The 26,463-nt window shown below is 49.1% G+C and overlaps 1 protein-coding gene across 3 annotated transcripts in view; it reads left to right on the top strand.

Moving 5' to 3' along the window:
• KAZN (kazrin, periplakin interacting protein) overlaps window positions 1-26,463 on the top strand; it is a 1,332,513-nt gene that overhangs the window by 1,282,914 nt on the left and 23,136 nt on the right. For all 3 annotated transcript variants that reach the window (XM_024976842.2, XM_024976843.2, XM_005217212.5), the window contains 2 exons: window positions 21,289-21,494; window positions 21,870-21,988. In XM_024976842.2, coding sequence (XP_024832610.2) covers window positions 21,289-21,494; window positions 21,870-21,988 — 325 coding nt within the window. The remainder of the gene's footprint in view (window positions 1-21,288; window positions 21,495-21,869; window positions 21,989-26,463) is intronic.

Raw genomic sequence — 26,463 nt, 5'->3', positions numbered from 1 at the left:
CACTCCCCTCCTTTGTTAATCAGACCTTGCCCCAAAAGGTCCAACTTCAGCATCACGATATTAGTCAGAAGTTGGAGTAGGGCTGTCCCATCTGCAGGATCTGTGGACAGCCGCACAGGTTTGCCCTGCATTACCACGTGGATGGTATGCAGTACGCAGCCGGCATGGCTGTCCTCGGTGGCCCTGCTGTGTGCTCTCCCACCCATGCTGGCAGGCTCCAACAGGCGCAACCTAATAGTAGTGATAACAGTAATAACATCTAACATTTGTTGGGCACTTACCATGGGCCAAGTTCCATGCTCTGCGCTTGACACGTATTAACTCAGTTAACCCTCCAAAGGCTCCATTGGCAATGGGAAAATAGGCAAAGTACATCATCTGGGATCAAGGAGCCAGGAAACAGAACTGGGCTTCCAACCTAGCAAGGCTGTAGTGCCCCGAACGACGCCTCCGAGTGGGCGGTGAGGGCTGGGACCGAGCTCGGCGGGTGCCTCCAGTCCCTCTGCTGGATCTGGTTTGAACTTGACTCCACCCCTACTTTTACCCAGCAGTAGCCTCTGGCACAGCCTAGCACTTTCCTGGCTTTTGTGACGGAGTCTATTTCTGTTAGTCTTTTTCTGCCAGGCCCAGAAAACGCACTTGCAGAGAGGGACTGGAGGAGAGGGCAGGGCAGAAACGCACTGTGGTTCAGCACGAGCTCTCCATCAGGCAGGGCATGGCCTCCATCTGCCCTGCTATGAAACCCCTCTCTGTACCAGAGCTGCCACTTCCTGGTGGGGACAAGGCGGTGGGGCAGAGGGGAGGTCCCCTCCTGGCTACAGGAAGGCCCGGGCATCCCAGGAGCCTCTCCCGACACCTGTGCGCAAGGTTATTGGGCAGCTGCTGTGTGCATCACTCAACCTGGGCTCCTGGGGAATCCAGGTGTAGTGGGGCTGCAGGTGAAAACCACTGGGCCTGTGACTATATGAGTTTAAAAGTATCAACGGGCCCTCTCACCAAAAACCTGCATTTCCTCCCAAACACCCTACCCCCTCGCTCATCTGCTCTGAACAAACGACTCAAGCTTTTTCAACTCAAACCCCATGGGCGGGGGGGGCAGCACCTGCCATGCCCCCTGACTTCCCACCTATGCCCAAGGAAAAAGAACCTGGTGCTAATGAAGAATCAAGTGGGAATATATATGATTAACTTTATAAGAGGACGCTGATGTGCTCAGTCATGGCCGACTTTTTGCAACCCCTGGACTGTAGCCCACCAGGCTCCTCTGTCCATGGAATTTTCCAGGCAAGAATACTGGAGTGGGTTTCCACTTCTCCTATTATAAGAGAACAGGTTCATAATTTTATAATATAAAAGAATGCCCTATAAGCTTAAAAATAACTTAGGGGTTTGATCTTGACCCAGTTAGAAGTTGTTGAAATATCGAAGTCATAGCACACCACCAGGGAAGTGTCACTGTATAGAGAGACTGAGGGGATGTATCCTGATACCAGCTGGTGGATGGAGAACCCACATCTGAGCCACAACTGTGTGGTGCCTTAAAGCCCAGTTACCAAAAAATATGCAGATATGAACACCTGCACTCTACCTCCCCAACAAACTGAATCCACAAGAAAATTATCCCAAGAAGATTAATCTCTAAGAAGCAAGAATAGTAGCAACTGAAAACCTTGGCCTTTCCTTCTTGAAAATGGCAGGACTTCTAGTCCCTAGCATGTCCTAAGGGGGAGCCTTTGACATTGTCAGAGCATCAGCCATGCTTCTGAATCAGAGTCTCTGGGAAACGCTGGCTGACTGCTTGTTTGCATTTCTGAGTTTCCGGCTTTGGAAATCTTTGACTGTTTTCTTAATGGGTTAGCAGGCACTAGCAGTTAATTCGGAGAAGGCAATGGCACCCCACTGCAGCACTCTTGCCTGGAAACTCCCATGGACGGAGGAGCCTGGTGGGCTGCAGTCCATGGGGTCGCTAAGAGTCAGACACGACTGAGCGACTTCACTTTCATTTTTCACTTTCATGCATTGGAGAAGGAAATGGCAACCCACTCCAGTGTTCTTGCCTGGAGAATCCCAGGGACTGGGGAGCCTGGTGGGCTGCCATCTATGGGGTCGCACAGAGTCGGACACGACTGAAGCGAATTAGCAGCAGCAGTTAATTGCACCTAAACAAGAGAATCTAAGATTGCATGTCTTGCTCCATCTGGAGGACCTTTGCAGGCCACCGGTGGGGCTGGGCCAGGCCAAGTCAGGCCTGGGTAATCAATTGCTCTAGCTCTGGACTAGCATCTGATTTCAAGCTATTTAATTAACTTGTGAGCCTCAGTGTTCTCACCTGTGAAGTTGGTGTAACAACACTTTCCTTGTGGGCTCAGAAATGCCAGCTGATTGTGTTTTGGAGCCTGGAAAGCACTGGCCTCATGGCCTGTGTTCCCCAGGATTTGAATAGATTTAAGTTCAACCAGAGATAGGAAGGGCTTCCCTGATAGCTTAGATGGTAAAGAATCTGCCTGCAATGCAGGAGACTTGGGTTCAATCCCTGGGTCAGGAAGATCCCCTGCAAAAGAGTTGGACACGAGTTAGTGACTAAACAACAGCAGGCAGACTCGCTCCTGACGGTTTAGCCACGGAAGCCCCTGTGGCTCATGTGGGATCTCCAAGAGCCTGAAGAAGTGATGTGAGGGACCTCTCTAGTGGTCTAGTAGTTAAGACCTCGCATTTCCAATGCAGGAGGCGTAGGCTCAATCCATGGTTGGGGACCTAAGATCCCATATGCCACAGGGCACAGCCAAAAAAAAAAAAAAAAATAGGTGAGGTGAGCTGGGCACAGGGCCAGGTGAGTCAGAACCTTTCTCTGAGCATCTCTTTTGCTCGGAAAGAAGCTGAGTCAGTGAGCAGCATCTGCAGAGGCAGAGAGACCCCCACAGAGTGGCTGAGAAATTCCAGGCTCAGGTGTTCGTCTTGCTGCTGGCCCAGGTGTAGACAGAGGAGCCAAGTCTAATGCCACAGGGCCACGGCGCGGGAAGAGAAGTGCACACACCACCCTGGCAAACACCTGGCCCAGCTGCCGTGCCCCCGACCAGCTCTGAGCTGCCTAATTGCTTTCCCTGGGACAGGCCAGCGGGGCTGAAGTCACATCCAAACGGACCCCACGCCTGCCCAGGAGCACCAGCTTCCTTCCTTGTTAGGAGGCAGATGTTTCTGGGGGTGGCATGGAGCCTGTGATAAGGAGGACCCGGGCCAGGGAGGGGAGAAGGCCGACTCTGTCAGCTGTCACCACGGGGACCAGCGCTGTGGTGACAGAAGAGGAAGCTCTCTGCAGGGCAGGGGAATCTGAGGGATGTCTGCAAACCGAGGGTCAGAGAGCGCATCTTGGGATGGTGAATCATTCACAGGGCCCCTCCATCTCCTCACGCATGTTTAAGAAATACAAATTCACTTTAGTGACAGCCTGAACCAGCAGAATTGATCAAAACTAAGCCGTGGCGGGTGTGGGGGCTGGGGCGGGGGGGGTGGCGGGGGGAGCGGTACTTCCCTGGAGGCTCAGACAGTAAAGAATCTTCCTGCAGTGCGAGAGCCCTGGGTTCAATCCCTGAGTTGGGAAGATCCCCTGGAAGAGGGCATGGACACCCACTCCAGTATTCTTGCCTGGAGAATCCCCATGGACAGAGGAGCCTGGCGGGCTACAGTTCACGGAGTCACAAAGAGTTACACACGACTGAGCAGCTAAGCATGCACACACACAAGCCATCGGGGAGAGGAGTCGAGGAAAGACCAGGTTTTGGAGCCAGATCTTTGGGTTTGAGTCCAGAGCCGGCACTCAGCTGTGTGACCCTAAGCCAGTCCCCCAGTCCCTCTGAACCTGTTTCTCCCTCTGTAAAATGGAAATCAGACTGCCTACTTCACAGGGCTGTTGCAAAGATGGACTCAGAAGTGGGTAAAAGCATCTGGCATATGGCAGAGCTCGACTTTCCTCATCTGTAACATGGGCCTCTGGGAACCTGTGTCCACCTTTCGGGTGAGGACACAGTCCATTCACAGCCAGGTGTCATGAAGCACCAGGCAGCCAGTCCTGATGGGGAGGCAAGTGGAGTGACCACTGCTGTCTGCTCTGAGGGTCTCCACAGCAGCGTCTGAGTGACAATGATAAGGACCCACCTCTGTGAGCACCCTCATGGCCAGCCCTGTGCTGGGCTCACACCTGCCCCCTCCCATCGAATCTAAAGGAAGCAGTCATGCCGGGCTGCAGTGCTTCCAAAGCTCCTGGTTTTTCATGAAAGCCAAAAATGTCATGTGATACACCCCAATTCTTTAATATCAGCATCTATTTTTCTTTTAAGTTTAGTGTCCTTGGTGTGTGCTCAATTGTGTCCAACTGTTTGCAACCCCATGAACTGCAGCCCACCAGCCTCCTCTGTCCATGGGATTTTATAGGCAAGAATACTGGAGTGGGTTGCCATTTCCTCCTCCGGGGAATCTTCTCAACCCAGGGAGCAGACCGAGTCTCTCACGTCTCCTGCATTGGCAGACAGGTTCTTTACCACTAGCACCACCTGGGTATCCTTTGAAAGTGAAAAGTGAAAGTCGCTCAGTAGTGTCTGACTCTTTGTGACCCCATGGACTATACAGTCCATGGAATTCTCCAGGCCAGAATACTGGAGTGGGTAGCCTTTCCCTTCTCCAGGGGATCTTCACAAACCAGGGATCAAACCCAGGTCTCCCACATTGCAGACAGATTCTTTTACCAGCTGAGCCACAAGGGAAGCCCAAGAATACTGGAGTGGGTAGCCTATCCCTTCTTCAGCAGATTTTCCTGACCCAGGAATTGAACCAGGGTTTCTATTGAGCTATGAGGGTATCCTTTTGGGGGAAAAAAATTCCATGACTCCAATATATCTCCAGACCACTGGCTCCACCACCTCCCATCTGGACTCTCTGTAGACTGGTCCAGTGTTGATGGTCCTTGTCTTTCCCCCTGGCCAGAGAGTCCTGGGCCTGCCTGGTCATAGATCCCCATTTCATTGGCCCATATCCTCCTTCACCAGAGAGCCTTCCCGCCCATCTCTCCCTGGGCCACCAGGCAGCGGGGGGACCACTCATTTCTGACCCCAAGAAGTGTCCCCAGGGCTTGGGGTGTTTGGGGGAGTAGCAGGGGAGCTACCCTCAGAAGCCTGGAATCAGCACAGGAATCCTGAGGCCCTGGAAGCCAAATATGGCTGGCAGGACTTGGGGTCAGAGCACCTGCAGCCTGAGTGCCCAGCCAGACCACTAGACCATTTCTCATGGGCTTGGCCGAGCTCATGGGACTCGGAGATGGCGAGGGTGTGGGGGAGTGCTCCACCTGCAGGTGAAGGTGCTGATGAGCCTCACAGAAGGGTCACTCCTTGCTCTCCCGGAAATCCTAGCAGGATGCACAGTCATCAAAGTGGACACAGCCGTAACCCAGAGGCTGGGAGAGGAAAGTACTATATGACTTGCTGACTTTCACTGAGGGCCTGCCATGGAGGCGCCTCACATACACTCACTATGTCATTCAACAAACACTGGGTGACCACTGTCTATGTGCCAGGCTAGGACTAAGGGCTGAGGATGCAGACATAAACAATGCGATAACACAAATCATTCTAACATCAGATCAGATCAGTCGCTCAGTCGTGTCCGACTCTTTGCGACCCCATGAATTGCAGCACGCCAGGCCTCCCTGTCCATCACCAACTCCCGGAGTTCACTCAGACTCACGTCCATCGAGTCAGTGATGCCATCCATCCATCTCATCCTCTGTCGTCCCCTTCTCCTCCTGCCCCCAATCCCTCTCAGCATCAGAGTCTTTTCCAATGAGTCAACTCTTCGCGTGAGGTGGCCAAAGTACTGGAGTTTCAGCTTTAGCATCATTCCTTCCAAAGAAATCCCAGGGCTGATCTCCTTCAGAATGGACTGGTTGGATCTCCTTGCAGTCCAAGGGACTCTCAAGAGTCTTCTCCAACACCACAGTTCAAAAGCATCAATTCTTTGGCACTCAGCCTTCTTCAAAGTCCAACTTTCACATCCATACATGACCACAGGAAAAACCATAGCCTTGACTAGACAAACCTTTGTTGGCAAAGTAATGCCCAAAATCATATGAAGTGTGTGTTACTGTCTCAGCCTTACAGATGAGGAAACCGGGGCCCCAAGGGGCCACATAAACAGCCCAAGGAGACGTAGTCAGCAATGGAACAAGACTAAGAATTGGGGTCCAGCAGACTATTGCCCTACACCATTTTCCAAGCAGATATGAATCTGATAAAACCATGAGCCTTTAGAACAATTATAGTCCTAGAGGGAGGCAGAGAAGGGGTGTCACAATTAAAGGAGTTCATCTAAAAGCAGGGAGAGGCTCACTTCCCAAGTGGGTGGAAACTTCTTAGGATACTCTGCCTTGTGCCAAGGCTCCAGCTAAACATACTGATGGGCTTGAACGGGGTGTCAGTCCACAGTGAGCATGGTGGCCGCCAGCCCTGGATACAGATACCCCCAGGAATCATGTTTCAGGATGCATGAGGAATGGCCATGACCAGCATCAGTTTTCTCCTTGACATTTCCTGTAGCATCTTAAGTTGCAAGAAGGCCCCCAAAACGAACCTTACCGAAGCACTCTTTATTTTGAAAGAAATTAAACAGATACTGTATAGCTCAGTTGGTAAAGAATCTACCTGCAGTGCAGGAGACCAGGGTTCGATTCCTGGGTTGGCAGGATCCCCTGGAGAAGGAAATGGCAACCCACTCCAGTATTCTTGCCTGGAAAATTCCATGGACAGAGGATTCTGGCAGGCTATAGTCCTCAGGATCACAAGAGTCGAACACAAATTAGCAACTAAACCACCACTCTTAAATGTCTTTGCCGTTCCTATTGGCCTTGGGGCAAGAAATATGGCTGCTCACCACTGGGGCAAGAAATTTCCAGGAGGCAATCGCAAGGCATTTTGAGGAGGTGGCGGGGTGGGGAGCGGTGTGGAAAGGTGCATTATTCAATGAGGATGATCCCAAAGGAGGTATCAGCTCCAAATGCCACACCCAAGCCAGAGGTTCATGGATCTGACTCAGCGGTGGTCCCCCATCCCAGCAAGCAAATGGGTGGGCCAACGCAATAATCACTATCCATGGGGCTCACGGAAGCAGGCTGAGCAGAGAGGTCCTGAGGCCTGAAGGAGAGATGGGAGGGTCAGTGAAGGGAAGAGGCAGATCCATTGGGGGTCCTCAGACCACACAGCTATCCATCACTCTCCAAGTATCCACTGCCCCCAGCTTTGCCTCCAAGAACCGCACAGACACAAACGTGCACTGTCCCTACATGGACACGTGGATAGGAACCCTCCTCCTGCACATGGCCTCTGCTCAAAGAGCCCCTTCACTTTCCACAGAATTCACCGTTAAGGCCCACCCACCCATACAGAAGTTGGCCAGGAAAGCAGGTTGGAAAAAAGGATTAACTGTGGAAATACACGCAGAGGCCAGCAGCCAGCTGGTGAAAGCAAAAAAGAGGAGAGAAGCCCTCTTGTCTTCTGAGATGACCCACACCCTACGGAGTATGCAGAATAAACCTGCTTTCACTCCACTTCGGCTCGCTAGTGAATTCTTTCCTGCATGAAGCCAAGGCCCCTCACTTGGTGGCCCACCCCAGGGACTCGCCTGAGACCTTGGGATATGACCATCCTCTCGCGTCCCCTTTTCCTGCAACAGTAGTATCATGGTCATTTCCTGGAGCAGAACACAGGAGACAGGTGTTTCAGGAAACTCGGAGTGGCCTGCCCTGTTGTAGTGATCAATTCTTTGAAGTTCTAGCAAGTCTAACTTCCGCTTTTAAGGTTTCAGGAAAAGGGTACTTCTGGTTCTCAGAGATGTCAAATCAGTAAGGTGGGAGGGAAGAAAAAAAAGGTGGGGTGGGAGACACCAGTTGCAGGTTAGACTCTAAGAAGGACTTCTTTCCCAAATGTGAGCACTCCTCAGCATGACAATAGGCTAGCAAAGAAGAAAAAGAACATTCTGGTACATGTTTTTTTTTTTAAAGCATACAGCAGTTGTCATTGGATCACAGTACATTTGCCTTCCTCGGACCTCTTCTGAGCACCTTCCTCCAAAGTAAAATTGGGAAATACTTGCCTAGCACATACCTGGGAAATGAGTGTAGAGCGGGGTGGAGCCTTGTCAACTCAACAGGTGCCCTGCTGTCTGGGAAAGTTCTTGGGATGTGGGGAGGAGGGGCTGGCAGGAAGCGTGGCTGGAGGAGGGTGTCCTCCAAGGCTGGGGACAGGGGACTCGTGGGGCTGGAGACACTGTGAGCATAGCTTACATCCTTGCTGGGCAGCAGCATCACAAATGAGGGGGAAGGGAAGTATTTGATTTTTTTTTAAGCAGAAAGTAGTTGTCAGGGGTGAGAGCAGAGCTCTGGGATTTCTCAGGGTGCCTCATGGGTTAGTGTATTTGAAGGGACACTTGGGGGGAAAAGGCTATCAGTTCTTAGCTCAGGGCCTCCAAAGGCCCGCTTGGCTCTGGGGTTGGGGTGTTGGGGGTGGCCCACTCGGGCTCCTGCCATCATTCTAGCAGCTGCACAGTTAGTGATTCGATGCCATTTAGACCACACTGTGTGGTCCTAGCAGCCCGGGCTCAGGAGGCCTGACCATTGCACCTACTATTTCATAGGAGCTGTGACCGAGGGCTTGGGGAAAGCATCTCCATCCAATGCAGCGGCCGTTATCAGGCCATAAAACATCAGTATTTCACATTATAATACAGTGTTTAAAAAAAGAGAATTCAGCATTTGGCTTGAAAAGTGCTGACAGGGGCTCCCCCATTACTGCCCAAGGGCAGGGAGTTTTAACTGGAGTCAGCTGTCTGAGCAGGGCTGGCCCAAGGACGGGAGGGACCCAGGGTGGAAGGATGGGGGCGCTGGCAGCAGCCACGCCACGTGCTCACTGGCCTCTGGTGGGTGGAGGCCAGGGACGGTGCTGAACACAGGACAGCCCCTATGACAAAGAATTGTCTAGTCTCAAATGTCATTTAATACTGCCAAGGTTATCTAGACAAATGGTGCTGATGAACGTATTTGCAGGGCAGGAATAGAAACACGGATATAGAGAAAACAGACGTGTGGACACAGCAGGGGAAGGAGAGGCTGGGACAAATCGACAGTAGCGTTGCCATATCGGAGAAGGCAATGGCACCCACTCCAGGACCCTTGCCTGGAAAATCCCATGGACGGAGGAGCCTGGTGGGCTCCAGTCCATGGGGTCTCTAAGAGTCGGGCACAACTGAGCGACTTCACTTTCACTTTTCACTTTCATGCATTGGAGAAGGAAATGGCAACCCACTCGTGTTTTTGCCTAGAGAATTCCAGGGACGGGGGAGCCTGGTGGGCTGCCGTCTATGGGGTCGCACAGAGTCGGATATATACTGCTGCAGCTGCCACTGTTTAGTCACTAAGTCATGTCTGACTCTTTGTGACCCCACGCCCTGTAGCCCATCAGGCTCCTCTGTCCATGGGATTTCCCAGATAAGAATAGGGGGTGTGGGTTGCCATTTCCTTCTCCAGGGGATCTTCCTGACTTAGAGATCATATCACCGTCTCCTGCGTGGCAGGCGAGGTTTTTGTTTTGTTTTCACCACTGAGCCACCTGGGAAGCCCCATATATACACTATGCTATGCTAAGTCGCTTCAGTCGTGTCCGACTCTGTGGGACCCCATAGACGGCAGCCTACCAGGTTCCTCTGTCCATGGATTTTCCAGGCAAGAGTACTGGAGCGGGGTGCCATCTTGTGTAAAATAGAAAGCTAGTGGGAAGCTGCTACAGGGATCTCAGCTTGGTGCTCTGTGATGACCTAGAGGGGTGGATCTAGGGGTGGGAGGGAGGCTCACGAGGGAGGGAATATATATATACTTACAGCTGATTCTTGTTGATATATGGCAGAAACCAGTCCAACATTATAAAGTGATTATCCCTCAATTAAAAATAAAGAAAAAAATGTTGTTAAAATACTGCCAAGGTTGAGAGTTCCTGAGACCATGTGTACATTTAAAGAACTACAAGCATCTTAAGGTGGCCTCGAGGGGGTGGGGCTGGCAGAAGGTCAGTCAGAAAGGGAGACCTGCTCCCTCCCTCCTCACCTCCCGCCCTTCCTGCCTTCTTTTAACCAACGTGTACAGAGCTCCTTCCGTTTCAGGCAGCTGAGCTCACAGAGCTTCAAAAACTGATTTCCAACCCACGTCCAGTGGCATCATGTGGGCAACTGAAATTGGCCACAGTGGGCATATTTACATCACAGAGATGGGCAAACACGTGCTATAAACCAAAGCGCTCTTTAAAAATATGAGAGCTGCTTGTTACACATTTACCAGCACGACACTAACTTGGGCCCTTACTAGGAACCAGGGATACCCAGGGAGCAGACGGGGCTCAGCTCCTGTCCTTGTGGAGTTGATATCTAGTGGGAAGTCAGACACTCTTCAAACAATTCAGTTCAGTTCAGTAGCTCAGTCATGTCCGACTCTTTGCAACCCCATGAATTGCAGCATGCCAGGCCTCCCCGTCCATCACCAACTCCCGGAGTTTACCCAAACTCACGTCCATTGAGTCGGTGATGCCATCCAGCCATCTCATCCTCTGTTGTCCCCTTTTTCTCCTGCCCCCAATCCCTCCCAGCATCAGGGTCTTTTCCAATGAGTCAACTCTTTGCATAAGGCGGCCAAAGTATTGGAGTTTCAGCTTCAGCATCAGTCCTTCCAATGAACACCCAGGACTGATCTCCTTTAGGATGGACTGGTTGTATTTCCTTCAAACAATTACATAACTGTTAATGAACTTCAGCTCTGAGAAGTGTAGGCTCCGTGTCTGGGATAATGAGAGCTTGTGTGAGCATAAGTGTGGGCCGGGGGCCATGGAGGGGGTGTGTGTTTCAGGGGGTGACTGGCCTCGGCTAGGTGACCTGGAAGAGGTAACATTTAAATAGGGCCCTGACGGCTTTGTAGGAGTTCAGGCAGATTAGACAACAACAGATCACCTTTAGGGCAGAGAGGGCAGCAGGCACAGCCAGTTAGGGATGAGGGCTAGGAGAGGCAGGAGGACTGAGGAAGTATTCCTAAAAAGCCCAGGGAGGGGTGAGAGACCGAGGAGAAGCTGATCAAGTTGGCAAGGCGGACCACACAGAGCGCTGTTACGTAAGGAACTTAGGTTTTATCCAGGCAGCTGGTGAAGGGTGTTGAGCAGAAGACATCCCTGGGTAGATTCAAATTAAAAACAAAATTATGTTGTTCCCTCCTTTCCTATAGCTTTGGGGTTTACCGCCGCTAATGGCATTAAGCATCACCATGAACCAGGCCTGGGCAATAAAGAGATGGATAGGTTTGCCTGCTGACTTAGGGATTTCCTTTGGGCAGGGCAGGTGAACAGACCCATGCACGTGGCACCAGCAGAACATGAAGAGTTCAGGGTGGACAGTGCCCATCGCAGGAGGGATGTCCACTTGGGCAGTGAGGAGGAAGGCGGACTCTGAAGGACCTCCCTCTACAAAACCCCTAAATCTGAAACAAAACATACTTTGTAACACATCACTGGCCTCATCAACAGTAAGGAAAATTCCCAAGGCACTTCCATCCGAAAACAAAAGGCTGTGATCTAATACCAGGACCAGAGCAGTGAGTGATAACCAAATGCAAACACTGGGGCTTGTCCTAAGGACAGATGCTGACATCAGGACCAGTGACGGGGGAGAAAGCCTCGTTGCTGTTCAGTCGCTAAGTCACGTCCAGTGCTTTGTGACCCCATGAACTGCAGCACGCCAAGCTCCTCTGTCCTCCACTAACTCCTGGAATTTGCTCAAATTTATGTCCATGGAGTCAGTGATGCTATCTAACCATCTCGTCCTCTGAGGCCCCCTTCTTTCTTGGGTTGTGGCAAAGTGAAACATCAGAATATGCAACTCTTATCCTCCTAGGGCCTCTGACAGGGAGTGAAGTGGTCCCTGCTCCCAGGTGTCATCCCCACTCCCTATCTCATCCCCACCCCAGCAGAAGCAATGTCTATCCTCTCTGGAGGAAAACATTGCTATTTAGAAGCCGGAGATTCCCATAAGATCAAATATGAGTTCATGCATGAGAGTCAGCAGAAAGATTAATAAACAGCAATCTGGACCCTCTAAGCCCTTTCAGACACAGTAATTATCCACACCAAATACATGGTAATGTGCAGGCAATATTTAAGATTAAATACTTTAGGGTATTTAAGGAAATCTAAAAAATCATAGACCTGAACAAATAACATGAGACTATATGGGAAGACCAGGCAAAGTTAAAAGAGAACCAAATAGAAATTTTAGAAATTAAAAAATATATACAGTTGGTAACATTTAAAAAAAAAAGGATGGACTAAACAGCAAACTAAATAGCTGAAGAGAGACTATTAAAAATGGAAAATAAGTCTAAGGAAATTACCCAAGTGCAATACAGAGAAAGAAGTTGATGAAACCCATAAAGGAGAAATCTGGTCTGTAGCAATAGCCACCAGCCACATACAGCCATGTAAACTTATATTTGAATCAATTAAAATTAAATTTATAAGTCAGTTCCCCCGTTGCACTAGCCACATTTTAAGTGCTCATAGCCACATGTGGTTAACAGCTGTCATACTGGACAATGTATATTGCAGGCAGACCTCAAAGATGTGATAGATTGGGTTCCAGACCATCACAGTAAAGTGAATACCACAATAAAGCAAGTCACATGAATTTTTTGGTTTCCCAGTGCATATAAAAGTTATGCTTACATTGTACTGTTTCCTATTAACTGTGCAATACCATTCTATCTAAAAAACAGTGTACATACCTTAATTTATAAATACTTTATTGCTAAAAAATGCTAACCATCATCTGAGCCTTCAGCAAGTGGTAATCTTTTTGCAATAGTAACATCAAGGATCACTGAGCACAGATCACCATAACAAATGTAATAATGAAAATGTTCGAAATATCAAGGGAATTGCCAAAATTTGACAGAGATATGAAGTGATAAAATGTTGGAAAAATGGTGCCAATAGACTTGCTTGACAAAGGATTGCCACAATCCTTCAATTTGTAAAAAATGTAATATTTGTAAAGTGTAATAAGGCAAGATATGCCTATATGCAACATTTCCATCATCAGAGAAAGTTCTGTTGGACAGACTAGGTTGTAAGATAGGGAAGAAAGTCCAATCCCAGAAGAAGAGCAAACAGAATGGAGAAGAGAAAGAAGTAATGGTTGAGGGATTTCCTTAGAGGTCCAGTAGTTAAGACTTCACCTTCCAATACCAGTAGTGTAGGTTCAATCCCTTGTCGGGGAACTAAGATCCCACATGCCTTGCAGCCAAAAAAAAAAACAGAAGCAATATTATAACAAATTCAATAAAGACTTTAAAAACGGTCTTTAAAAAAGAACTGTAATAGTCTGTAAAAAGACTCTAAAAATGGTCTTTTTTACAATAAAAAAAATCATAAAAAATAATGGTTGAGAATATTAAAAAACGAACCCACTGATGCAGGAAACACAATTTATATAAATCAGGATGGATGAAAAGAAATCCACATCTAGCCACATCATAGTGAAACTGAACAAAAAAGACAAAGAGAAAATCTGAAGAGTAGCTAACAAAAGAACAATCAAACTGGAGCTGACTTCTCTTTAGCAAAAAGGAGACAGATAGTCGAGTAATGTCTTCCAAGTGCAAAGGAAAAAATTGTCAACCTAAAACTGCATACCCAGCAGAACTCTTTAGTAACAAGGGCGACATATAGACTTTTTTCATATAAACAAAAGTCGTAAGAGCTTACCGACAAAAAACTCTTTATGGAGGAACTTTTAAAACATGCTCTTCATAAATATGAATATACCTCTTCCTAGAAGTGAGGTCTGAGACATAAGAAGGAATGATGAACAAAGAAACTGGTAAGCATGTAGGTAAATTATTTTAAGCAAGTATTACCAATACAAATTAATCATGATGACAGCGTCTAAAGTGTGTGTGTGTGTGTGCTCAGTCATGTCCGATTCTTTGAGAGCCCATGGACTGTAGCCTGCCAGGCACCTTTGTCCATGGGATTTTCCAGGCAAGAATTCTGGAGTAGGGTGCCACTCCCTTCTCCAAGGGATCTTCCTGACCCAGGGATTGAACCCAAGCCTCTTGGTCTCCTGCACTGGCAGGCAGATTCTTTACCACTAGTGCCACCTGGGAAACCCATAATGTCTAAATTAGAGTTGTTGTTGTTTGTTTGTTTTTAAGAATGGAATTAAAATATTGGACATGGTAGTGTAAGTCAGGAAGAATGATCAGAATTAATATATTTTTAATAACTCTTACTATTTAGGAGAAGGCATTAAGATATTGATCAATCCTAGGCTTTATTAAGTTAAATATACACAGTATTTTAGAAGGTTCTAGAACATCCATATACATCAGAATCTCCTGGAGGCCTGTTAAAACACGGATCACTGGCTCCCACCCTCAGAATTTCTGTTCCAGGAGATCTGGGGTGGGTTTCTAGAATTTTCGTTTCTAACAAATTCCCAGGTGTTGCGGCCACTACTGGCCCAGGCACCACACTTCAAGAACAACTGAACCCAAAACAGTAGTTTTGGAAATAGGGTGCTTAACTTCCAAACCAACAGAGGGGTGTAAAATGAAATGAGAAAACAAAACTTTTCCATCCAGACCAGCTTTGCCCAGTAAAAAATATAATGTCAACCACATTAACATTATGTGGTTTTAGATTTTTCTGGTTCAGTTCAGTTCAGTCACTCAGTCGTGTCCGACTCTTTGCGACCCCATGAATCGCAGCACGCCTGGCCTCCCTGTCCATCACCAACTCCCGGAGTTCACTCAGACTCACGTCCATCGAGTTGGTGATACCATCCAGCCATCTCATCCTCTGTCGTCCCCTTCTCCTTCTGCCCCCAATCCCTCCCAGCAGCAGAGTCTTTTCCAATGAGTTAACTCTTTGCATGAGGTGGCCAAAGTATTGGAGTTTCAGCTTTAGCATCAGTCCTTCGAAATAACACCCAGGGCTGATCTCCTTTAGGATGGACTGGTTGGATCTCCTTGCAGTCCAAGGGACTCTCAAGAGTCTTCTCCAACACCACAGTTCAAAAGCATCAATTCTTTAGCACTCAGCTTTCTTCACAGTCCAACTCTCACATCCATACATGACCACTGAAAAAACCACAGCCTTGACTAGACCGACCTTTTTTGGCAAAGTAATGTCTCTGCTTTTCAATATGCTATCTAGGTTGGTCATAACTTTCCTTCCAAGGAGTAAGCATCTTTTAATTTCATGGCTGCAGTCACCATCTGCAGTGATTTTGGAGCCCAAAAAAATAAAGTCTGACACTGTTTCCACTGTTTCCCCATCTATTTGCCATGAAGTGATGGGACCAGATGCCATGATCTTAGTTTTCTGAATGTTGAGCTTTAAGCCAACTTTTTCACTCTCCTCTTTCACTTTCATCAAGAGGCTTTTTAGTTCCTCTTCACTTTCTGCCATAAGGTAGATACGTTAAAAAAGTAAAAAGAAACTGGTGAAATGAGTCTTAGTAATGTATTTTATTTAACTCAATATACCCCAAATATTATCATTTCAATATGTGATCAATTTTTAAAAGTATTAATGAGACACTTTATTTATTTATTTTTTTGGTACAAAGTCTTCAAAATTCAGGGTGTATTTTACACTATCAGCACTTCTCAATGTGGACTGACCACCCTGCAGGTACCCAACGGCCACACATGGTTTGTGGCTACAGCCCTGGACAGAGCGGGTCTAGACTGTAAGGGACGAGAGCCTGCAGAGGACAGAGGCCACACAGTCACTGAGTGCCCACAATATGCCAGACTACAGGGTGAGCACTTTGTCCACGTCAAACATCATCTCCTTCCGTCCCCACATAGGCCTGTGAGATTAGCGTTAGTATCACCCCAGACGGGAATAGCAAGGCTGAGAAAACTTAAAACATTTCCCCAGGATCATGTGGCTGGCAAGTAGCAGAGCTGGGCTTCAAAGCCAGGTCTCTCATAGTCGATTGCCCACGTCGGAACCTCAGGGTTTCTATAAAGGATTTTATGTAACAGTTCAGTTCAGTTCAGTTCAGTTGCTCAGTCGTGTCCAACTCTTTGTGACCCCATGAACCGCAGCACGCCAGGCCTCCCTGTCCATCACCAACTCCCAGAGTCCACCTAAACCCATGTCCATTGAGTCAATGATGCCATCCAACCATCTCATCCTCTGTTGTCTCCTTCTCCTTCTGCCCTCAATCTTTCCCAGCATCAGGGTCTTTTCCAATGAGTCCGCTCTTCGCATCAGGTGGCCAAAGTATTGGAGTTTCAGCCTCAACATCAGTCCTTCCAATGAACACCCAGGCCAGATAGTAAATATCTTAGCCTTTTGGGACCAATCTGTCACAACCATTCAGCTCTGCTCTGGTAACAAGACAGCATGCATGTGTGCTCAATCATGTCCAACTCTTTGCAACCCGGTGGACTGTAGCCCACCCAGGCTCCTCTGTTCATGGGATTATCCAGGCAAGAATAGTAGAATGAGTTGCCATTTCCTCCTCCAGGGGATCTTCCCAACCCAGGGATTGAACCTGTGTCTCCTGCGTCGGCAGGTGGATTCTTTACCATTGAGCCACCTGGGAAGCCCCAATAGGACAGCCTTAGACAATGTGTAAACAAATGAGCGTGGCTCTGTCCCAATAGCATTTCATGTAGGGAAGCAGGTAGAGGGCAGGGTCTGGCCTTTGGGCTGTAGTCTGCAACCCCTGTGCTAGGCTAACACAACTGGGCCTCTGGAGGCCCAGGTTCAGGGAGACCTCAACGACTAATTGCTGATGTTCTGTGGTGTGTGCATGTATCGGGAGTGTTTGGAAGGATGAGACCCTCTCTTTCCAGAACCACCATGGCCCTCCCAATGTTCAGAAGGATCCAGAATGGCTATGTTTTGGTGGGACGTCCTCAGACTCTGCCAGGGGCTTGGCCAGCCCCTCTAACTCTGTAGCCTCTACTGAGCTCCTGGCTATAAACATGAGTTATTCCCACTCTCAGGGCTGAGACAGAGGGGAAATAAAGGCCAGGATTGATGGAATCCCAGACATAAAATCTGGCACCATAATGCCTACATTTTGGAAATTGCCTCTAATTAATGGTTTATGGCCACAAAGGTTCCCTCCCCCCACCCTTCATCCTTCTGTAGCATCTTCTCCCTGGTGATCAGTCCTGGGGATGGGAACAGGGAGGGGGTGAAAGAGGAGGGCTAGTGAATAGCTGGTTTTTCAGAAACCAAAATGTGTGGTTTTGCTTATATGAACCCAGCTTGGCCTCTGGCATTCCTCGAGCCTGGACTCCATAAATAATGTGAATTGAAAAGCCAGCTCCCTGCACAGGCCTGAGGCCTGTTAGCTACAGACTCACCCACACACACGCACAAAAACACATCAAGCTCAGGAAAACACACACTCACAAGTGTGTATACACACACACACACACATACACACACACCGGAAATTTGCTTTTTTATTTTTTTGGTCCATTTATCAGTCTCTCCTTCTTCCTGTTTATCTTGCTGTCTTTGTGTTCCGTGGCACTATTTCTTCCCTGAAGTTCTGCTCTTTGAGTCTCTCTTCCGTTCTCTCTCCTGTCTTTCCCCTTCCCATGCCCTTTGATCTCCCCTACTTGGGGACACGTAGCCAAGCTACACAAACACACCCCCAGCTGCCCACCTCAGCAGAGAATCCACAAATCCTCCCCTCCCATCACAGACACCCCTGCCCCTCCCACCTGGACCAGGCTTGACTCTAACCAGGACAATGAACTTCTGCCCAGGTGCAAGAAGTTCAATTAGGTTCCCTCCCTAAGCACCTGAGCTGAACTCAAACCACATTTCATCCCAGGAATACAAGGGGACGGAGGCAACTCTGCCAAATTCTAGGTATAGCCAAAAATATTGCCCAAGCCCCAGGGTAGAGGCCCTTTATTACCAATAATAGCCACCTTGACTGAGTGTCTACTATGGCTTCATATTCAGAATATATAATAGTCATGTTAACCTAAGAGGTAGATATTCTTATTATTCTCATTTTATAGGTGGGAAAACTGAGGCTTCAAGAAGTAAAGGAATTTGCTTAAAACCAAAGTCTGTTCAACTCCAAAGCCTAGTCTCTTCCCACATGCTCAGTCACTTCAGTCTTGTCTGACTTATTGCGACCCTGTGGATTGCAGCCCTCCAGGCTCCTCAGTCCATGGGATTTTCTAGGCAAGAATACTGGAGTGGGTTGTCATGCCCTCCTCCAGGGGACCTTCTTGACCCAGGGATTGAACCCACGTCTCCTGTGTCTCCTGCATTGCAGGTGGATTCTTTACCCTGAGCCACTGGGGAAGCCCCAGTCTCTTCCCACAGGGCTGGTCCAAATAGACAACATGGGTTGTGTCTTGGGATCTGGGATTACCAGATTCAGCCACATATGGTCTCTCATCTCCCCAGAAACATGTAACAGAGACATGACTCCAATACAGGAATAAGGCAGAGGTTCTCAAGTCTAGCCAACAGGCGGACACACTGTTCAGATGCCAGTGGTCAGCAGCTGTACACCCAACCAGAAAGGCTTCCCTGCCAGTCAAGCCTGTCCTTGGGGGCCCAGCTCTAGCAGTGGAGGGAGGGGAACACCTAGGCTGAGGCCCCTAGCCAGGCAAGGACTTGGAGCCTCCCAGGCAGGGCTGCAGAGGCAGCCGCTGTTTCTGCATTCCCTGGCGCCATGGCAACAAGAGTGCTCAAATTGGTGACCCGCAGAGTCTGTACCATCTGCTGTTTTCGGGGCTGGGGGTTGCAGGGTCACCTTCTGTCTGCCTGAGAAAGGAAATATAGTAATGTGGCAATGACCTCTCACCCTTGTCTATGCAGTGTAGAAAGGCCCCATCAGCCTCGCTGTCACTGAGTCCGCAGAGCAGCCCAGGGGTGGAGGCAGGCAGCAGAGAGCAGTATCACGACAACATGCAGAGATGGACACTGAGGCACGAGGCACCATCTCTGCCCACCCTGCGTTAGGTCGTTCTGCCTGGCGCCCTGCTGGACCAGCCCGGCATCTTTCAGGCCAGGTGGCTGTGGGCCCCGAAGGGCTCTTAGCTGGGTAGTTAGGTGTTGGGGAGAAAGGTTTCGGTGGAGCTGAGACGAGGGAGGTGGGTATGGTCACCAAGCTGCAGTTCCCCAAGAGTTGTCCAAGGCGTTTCAATGGAGGGAGGCAAGTGACTGGGGGAAAGGGCTTCATACAAACTCAGTGACTTGAAGAAGTAAGGTCTTTAGTCTGTGGGTTTTGTTTTTTTTTTTTCAATTTCAAAAATAATATAGCCAATGCAGAAAACTTGGAAAACAGAAAAATATGCACACACATTCTGGCACACTCACAAGTTCATGACACACACACACATGTTCACACACAAATATCATCCCTTTCCAGAGATAAAGACTTTTAGCATTTAACCATCTAATACAATGTAATATATGACATATATGTATATATTATATAGATACAATTATTAGGATTCCCTGGTGGTTCAGACGGTAAAGAATCTGCCTGCCATGCAGGAAACCTGGGTTCAATCCCTGTGTACAGAAGATCCCCTGGAGATGGGAATGGCAACCCACTCCAGTATTCTTGCCTGGAGAATTCCATGGACAGAGAAGCCTGGCAGGCTACAATCCATGGGGCTGCAAAAAGTCAGACACGACTCAGCGACTAACACATGTATTATATGCACATTATATATATTATCATACGTATTTTAGCGTGGTTGGGATTATGTTGTACCTGCTATCTTGTACTGTGCTTTTTCATTTTGCAATAGATTGTGCACATTTTCTCATATAAAATATATTCCCATGACAGGTTTTTCAATGAACTGCCTATATGCCGACATACAAATGAAGTATCATTCATTCAGATTAAACTTTCATCCATAACCATTTATACTGCTTCCTAGTTTTTAAATGTTTCTATTTTTTTCATTATAAATTTATATATGTTTATTATGGAACTTTAATGATACTTAGAGGTACGGCAGGAGGGAGATAACGTCATACAAACTCAGTAACTGTAACACTTTTGTGCTTTTCACACCGATTGTTTTACTATTTGTCTGATTTGATGGCTATGTAATTTTTACCTTGTTATAATGGTGTATAATATACAATATAGGGTCCTTTCAAATCAGGCTTATTTTTTAATATTTGTCATTTCTCACAGTATTGAGTTTATCCATTTGGGTTTTCATTTAACCATGCTTTGAAAAAAGATTCTTTTCCCTTCTCTGTTGACTCCTCACCACCTGAACTTGGTATATTTATCAAGTGTTGATGCAGCTGACTGTGGATTGAGGAATGGGGCTGGAAAATGCTGGTAGAAAGACATTTTTGCCTGTGAGGGCCACTCCGGAAACACATTTCAGTGTGTACAGGAATAGAGCTGGTGCTCCATTTATCCTAAAAATATGAATCACCCAGTCGCCCAAAAATGACTGTCTCTGTTTTGTGTACAGTAGAGAAAAATGAGGGATGACCAGGCCCACCGACAGGAGGCAGGTGAAATAGATTGTGGAGCATCATTCCACGAATCCTGTGTGGTCAAAAGATATTACAGGTCACTGCTGAGAAGGAGGCATGTCCTCCATGGTGTAAATGAGAACAGCATATTACAAAACGGGATGGACCATGTAAATATGGGCATCTGTGTGTGTTTGTAAGAGTGGGCATTTTTTGTGTTGCTTTTTTTTTTCCCCCCAGTGGCTATAATGCTGTTTATTTTTTATGAGGATATGTAGTCAGATTAAGCACAGGTTAATAATACCAGTTTGTTCTTTTCAAAGCAAAGCAAAAGCCCTGTAGACCTTTTATTTATTTATTTACTTTTTAATTGGAGGAAGTGTAGGCATCTGTGTATCTCAAAGAATATTTAACTAAATACCAGCAGCTGCTATCTCCGGGTAGCGTGGGTTTGGGGGTGATTCTCTGTTTTATTTTTATTCTTTCTTGGATTTTTAATTCTTCAAATTTTTTTCCTTTTAGAGGGCATAGGTTACTAGTGTATTGGGGGAGGGGCAGCACAACAAAACAAAAGCCATTTTGATTGTGAAAAGAAGAACCGTATAGGGTGGGGAAGACATGGGGCGGGGGTACTCAGAGGGGGCACCCTGCCCCCTGCCTGCCCCTCACCCTACTCCCCAGCACGGCCCTGTGTGCTTGTGTGTTGCAGACTCCGACAGCCAGTGCAGCCCCACGAGGCAGAGCCTCAGCCTGTCGGAGGGCGAGGAGCAAATGGACCGGCTGCAGCAGGTGGAGCTGGTCAGGACCACGCCCATGTCCCACTGGAAGGCGGGTACCGTCCAGGCCTGGCTGGAGGTAGTCATGGCCATGCCCATGTACGTCAAGGCCTGCGCGGAGAACGTCAAGAGTGGGAAGGTAGGACCCCCGTGGGGATTCTCCCCTCATCCCACCCCACACACCAGAGTTACAGGAGCTGGCTGAACCGGATTCATGCTCCAGTGACTCCAGTAAATCACTGTCTCTCCAACAAGGTTCATAGCTCTTCTGATCCTCAGCTCCTCATCTTTAAAATGGGACTAATTTTCCCTTACCTGGCTGGAGGGAGGCAGGGCTGGACTTGAGCACCTTTTCAGTCCGTTCGGGGATTCCACCGCCTCCCGTAGCAGCAGCCCTCTGGCGAGGCGCCTGCAGAGCTCTTCCCATGGCTCTGCCCGGAACGCCGGGAGGGATTCCTTGGGTCCCCGCTCCCACGCCTCCCTTCGGCGCTCAATCCCCACCTCCCGGGCGCAGGTGCTGCTGAGCCTGAGCGACGAAGACCTGGAGCTTGGCCTAGGCGTGTGTAGCTCGCTACACCGGCGCAAGCTCCGGCTGGCCATCGAGGACTACCGCGACGCCGAGGCAGGCAGGAGGTGAGCCGGCGCCCTTGTCCCGGGGAATTGAGAGATGAGCCGCCAGAGACCTCGCCTCAGGGTCACAAGGGTGATGGGGCGGGCGCTGTGGGTGGGGCCAGGTGAGGAGTGCCAGGTCCTGGGACGCCACTGGGCGGCGCTCTGGGTGGGCCCTTCCCTGTAGAGCCCCTCCCTGTAGCAAGATGGAGAACAAACTCAGTGCAGCTCCAAGAGCCCTAGGATCGTTCCAGTGCGGGAGTCGGGAGTCTTCAGGCGCAACCCAGAACTCCTCTAGACTCCGAGGGTAGGCCAGTCCTGGTGGACCTGGGAAATTTGGCCAAGATGTTGGCCACCTCAAACCCCAGCTCTTAACATTCCAACTAAGAGACAGCCTACAGGCTGCTGCTGCTAAGTCGCTTCAGTCGTGTCCGACTCTGCGACCCCATAGACGGCAGCCCACCAGGCGCCCCCGTCCCTGGGATTCTCCAGGCAAGAACACTGGAGTGGGTTGCCATTTCCTTCTCCAATGCATGAAAGTGAAAAGTAAAAGTGAAGTCGCTCAGTCGTGTCCGACTCCCATCGACCCCATGGACTGCAGCCTTCCAGGCTCCTCCGCCCACGGGATTTTCCAGGGAAGAGTACCACAGTGGGGTGCCATTGCCTTCTCCGAGGACGAAAAGAAATGGACCTGATTTGGGGCCAGGTGCGAGGGAGTGTTTGAGGGCCCGGAGGGAAGGGGCGTCCATCAGTAAGCACACCTGGGAGGGGCTGACCATCCGCCCATCAAGTGTGTCCCGCCGCCCTCCCGCCCCCAGCTCCTGCCGGCCTCTCTCCTGACCTTTGTGAGCAGGACTTATTGGGGAGCCCCTCATTCACCAAGCAGCTCCAGGGAAAAGGAAAGGAGCCCCCTACCGAGTCCTCAGCGTGCAGAAGGGGAAGAAAACTAGCTGGTAAATCTGACACTTTCTGTTTTGCATAATTATCTCCTTCACTGGTTTCCCCATCATTTTTGTGCAGTTAATTAATCAAACCTGGTGGTGTGTGCTATTATTTGCAGAAGCAGCTTTGTGGATTAAAAATAAGAAGGGGCTAGGGGTAGGAAGGCAGGCTGGTTTAAAAGCCAGAAAAGCAAATTGCTGGGTGTCCTGGAGAATGATTCCGAGGTGGCAGGAAAAAAGAGATGAGACGGGATCTGAAACTCAGGCAGTAATTCCCAGGAAAGCCAAGTAAGAAGGTCATGGCCCTTATCAGAAGGTCTGGACCTTCCTAAAGGACATGGTGGGGAGTGGTGGAGGAGTGGGGAGATTGGGGGGCGGGGAGGAGGGAAGAGCAGGGCAGAGCTTGCGGTTCCGCTGAGCTTCCCCTCCTGAGTGTCCCACAAGCACCTCACATCCACCACAGACCCTTACCCAGTGTCTGCCCCCACTCCCCAAAAGCTTACCACTCTGGGTCACCCAAGCTGGAAACCCCACCCCCACCCCACCCCCTTCCATTCCCAACACAGTCACTGTTACTTGAGCAGGGTGGTGCTGCCTGCCTCACCCCTCAAAATTCAGGATCGCTGCCCAAGTTCCCCCCAAATCCAGTTGACCCCTGAGAGCCTCCCAGAGCCAGAAAAGGGTTGGAGTCAACTCATCAGCCAGATGTGAATAGATTTTAAACATTTCTAAGAGCCCTAAGCGGAGAAGGCAATGGCACCCCACTCCAGTACTCTTGCCTGGAAAAATCCCATGGACAGAGGAGCCTGGTAGGCTGCAGTCCATGGGGTCGAGAAGAGTCGGACACGACTGAGCGACTTCACCTTCACTTTTCACTTTCATGCGTTGGAGAAGGAAATGGCAACCCACTCCAGTGTTCTTGCCTGGAGAATCCCAAGGATGGCAGAGCCTGGTGGGCTGCCATCTATGGGGTCGCACAGAGTCGGACACAACTGAAGCGACTTAGCAGCAGCCGCGGCAGCAAGAGCCCTAAGCAAGACTGTTTCCCAAAACCAGGGCTTAGGCACTGGACACCCAGGGCCTCTGGAGCAGGGAGGAGCCTTCATTTAATGGCTCTGTTCTCTGCAGAATCCTGGCCTGTCTCTAACTTGCCCTGTAACCTTGTGCTCTGTGGAACTTGGTTTCTCCACCTGTGAAGTGAAGGGGGTTAAATGAGGACAGTGGCTCTTTAACCTTGGGCAATCATGGCCTATTTGAGAATCTACTGAAAACTTCTGAAACTTGCTCCAGAAGAAATACAAAAACTTCACAGCTTTGCATTCTGGGACTCTCTAACCCATCCATGGAACTTTAAGGTGCCTGTGAACTCTAGGGTAAGGACTCCAGTGAGGTCATCTTTGAGGACACATCCTGTGTGACTCTAGGCATGACATTACCCTCTCCGGGCCTGGTTCCCCTTATCTCTAAAATTTATTGTTGTTGTTTAGTTGCTAAGTTGTGACCGACTCTTTGCGCCCGCATGGACTGTAGCCTGCCAGGCTCCTCTGTCCATGAGATTTCCCTGGTACGAATACTGGAGTGGGTTGCCATTTCCTTCTTGAGGGGAATCTTCCAACCCAGGGATCGAACCTACGTCTCCTGCATTGGCAGGCGGATTCTTTACCACTGAGCCACCAGGGAAGACCCTATCTCTAAAATACTAATGACAAAAAATCCACCAACCCCTGCCAACCTATTACTCATCGCTTTATGGACATTATTTTATTTGATCACCACGACATCAAGACAGGATAGATATGCTTAGCCCCCTTTTAAAGATGGAGAAAATGAGGCCAGAGAAATAATGGGCACAAAGTCATACTACAGAAGATTCAACTTCAAAGTAAATTTCCTTTCCATTCTCCCAAGGCACCTTTGTGTTAAAAACATCAATGATGAATTAATAGCTCTTGCCACTATTCTTTGGAGAAGGAAATGGCAACCCACTCCAGTATTCTTGCCTAGAGAATCTCATGGACAGAGGAGCCTGGTGGGCTGCTGTCCATAGGGTCACATGGAGTCGGACACGACTGAAGCGACTTATTAGCATGCATGCATTGGAGAAGGAAATGGCAACCCACTCCAGTATTCTTGCTGGGAGAATCCCAGGGACAGAGGAGCCTGGTGAGCCGCCGTCTGTGGGGTCACATAGAGTAGGACACGATTGAAGCGACTTAGCAGCAGCAGCAGCAGCAGCAGCCACTATTCTTTCTGGAACACTGAATTCATCCTAGACCCTGTGCTAAGGTCTTTACCCTCTCTTACCTCTTTTAGTCCTGGAGGCAAGCAAGAGTAGCCCCATTTTATAGAGGAGGAAATTGGGGTGCAATGTCTCAGATCTAAGGGTGATGGAGCCAGAAAGGCCTCATATTTTTTATGCTGAATAATGACTCAGATGACTTCGAAAATCTGTGCCCAGACTCACATTTCAAGATCTGACCTGTTTCCTGTTTGGGGAGCATGAGTGTCAAATTTTATAAAATGTTTGAATTACTTTTAAAGTCATCCTGTTTTATTCACCTTCGGCACTTACAGTAGCTCATACCAACAGCTGGGCAAGTGTTGCCAAGCCGAGGCCCCATGGGGACAACTTTAATGAAAAGAGAACTGTTTGGAAGGGCAGGCGTGCATTAATTATCAGCATGCAGCTGGATATTGCTGATTATAAATGGACCTCTCAAATAGGTTAAGCAAGGTGCCTCCTCCAACCCTGCGCACCACATCCCGATGCACCACTGATTTGCTGAGCAGACCCTTCCTTCAGAGGGAAAAGAGGTCTTCTAGTCCCTATCAAAGCCCCAACAGCACATGATTCAGAGGCCATGAACTTCAGCCCCTTCCCTGGGCATGAAACCAACAACAGCTGGGCCTGGCAAGGGTCCCTCTAAAGGGATGAGGCTGCAGCGGGTCACTCAAGTACCTTCCCATCTTCAAAGGGAGCTTGTTTTGGCCAGAAGATTCCAGCTTGGGAGCTAGGTTTCGGGGAGCCTCTTGGAAGACTGGAGCTGTCCCCGCCCCCTACTCCTCGCCTGGCCTTGCTATCTTCCTTGCGTGCACGCTTATGTGCGTGCTGCCGCATCAGTCATATCTGACTCTGTGTGACCCTATGGACTCTAGCCCACCAGGCTCCTCTGTCCATGGGATTTTCCAGGCAAGAATACTGGAGTGGATTGCCGTGCCCTCCTCCAGGGGATCTTCCTGACCCAGGGATCGAACCTGCATCTCTTATGTCTAACCTGTGTTGGCAGGTGGCTTCTTTATCACTAGTGCCACCTGGGAAGCCCACTGGACTCTCAGTCAGAAGCTCCGGGGCATTAGCCAGGTGGAGAGCCACATGCACCACCCCCAGTCCTGCCCTCCCGAAACTGATGGTCCAATGGGCCACTGGCCTGCTGAGCAGCAATTACCCAGCATGACAGTGCAAGGGCTCCACAGAGACTCTGGGCACCAGGAAGGGTCCTGACCGAGCACAGGGGTCCTGAGGCTTTAGGGAGAACTGCATCTCAGCAGAGTCTCGCA

Source organism: Bos taurus, chromosome 16 (assembly GCF_002263795.3).
Source record: "Bos taurus isolate L1 Dominette 01449 registration number 42190680 breed Hereford chromosome 16, ARS-UCD2.0, whole genome shotgun sequence".
Taxonomy (NCBI): Eukaryota; Metazoa; Chordata; class Mammalia; order Artiodactyla; family Bovidae; genus Bos; species Bos taurus.
Note: the sequence above shows the minus strand (reverse complement) of the source record. Positions and strands in the feature narration are given on the sequence as shown.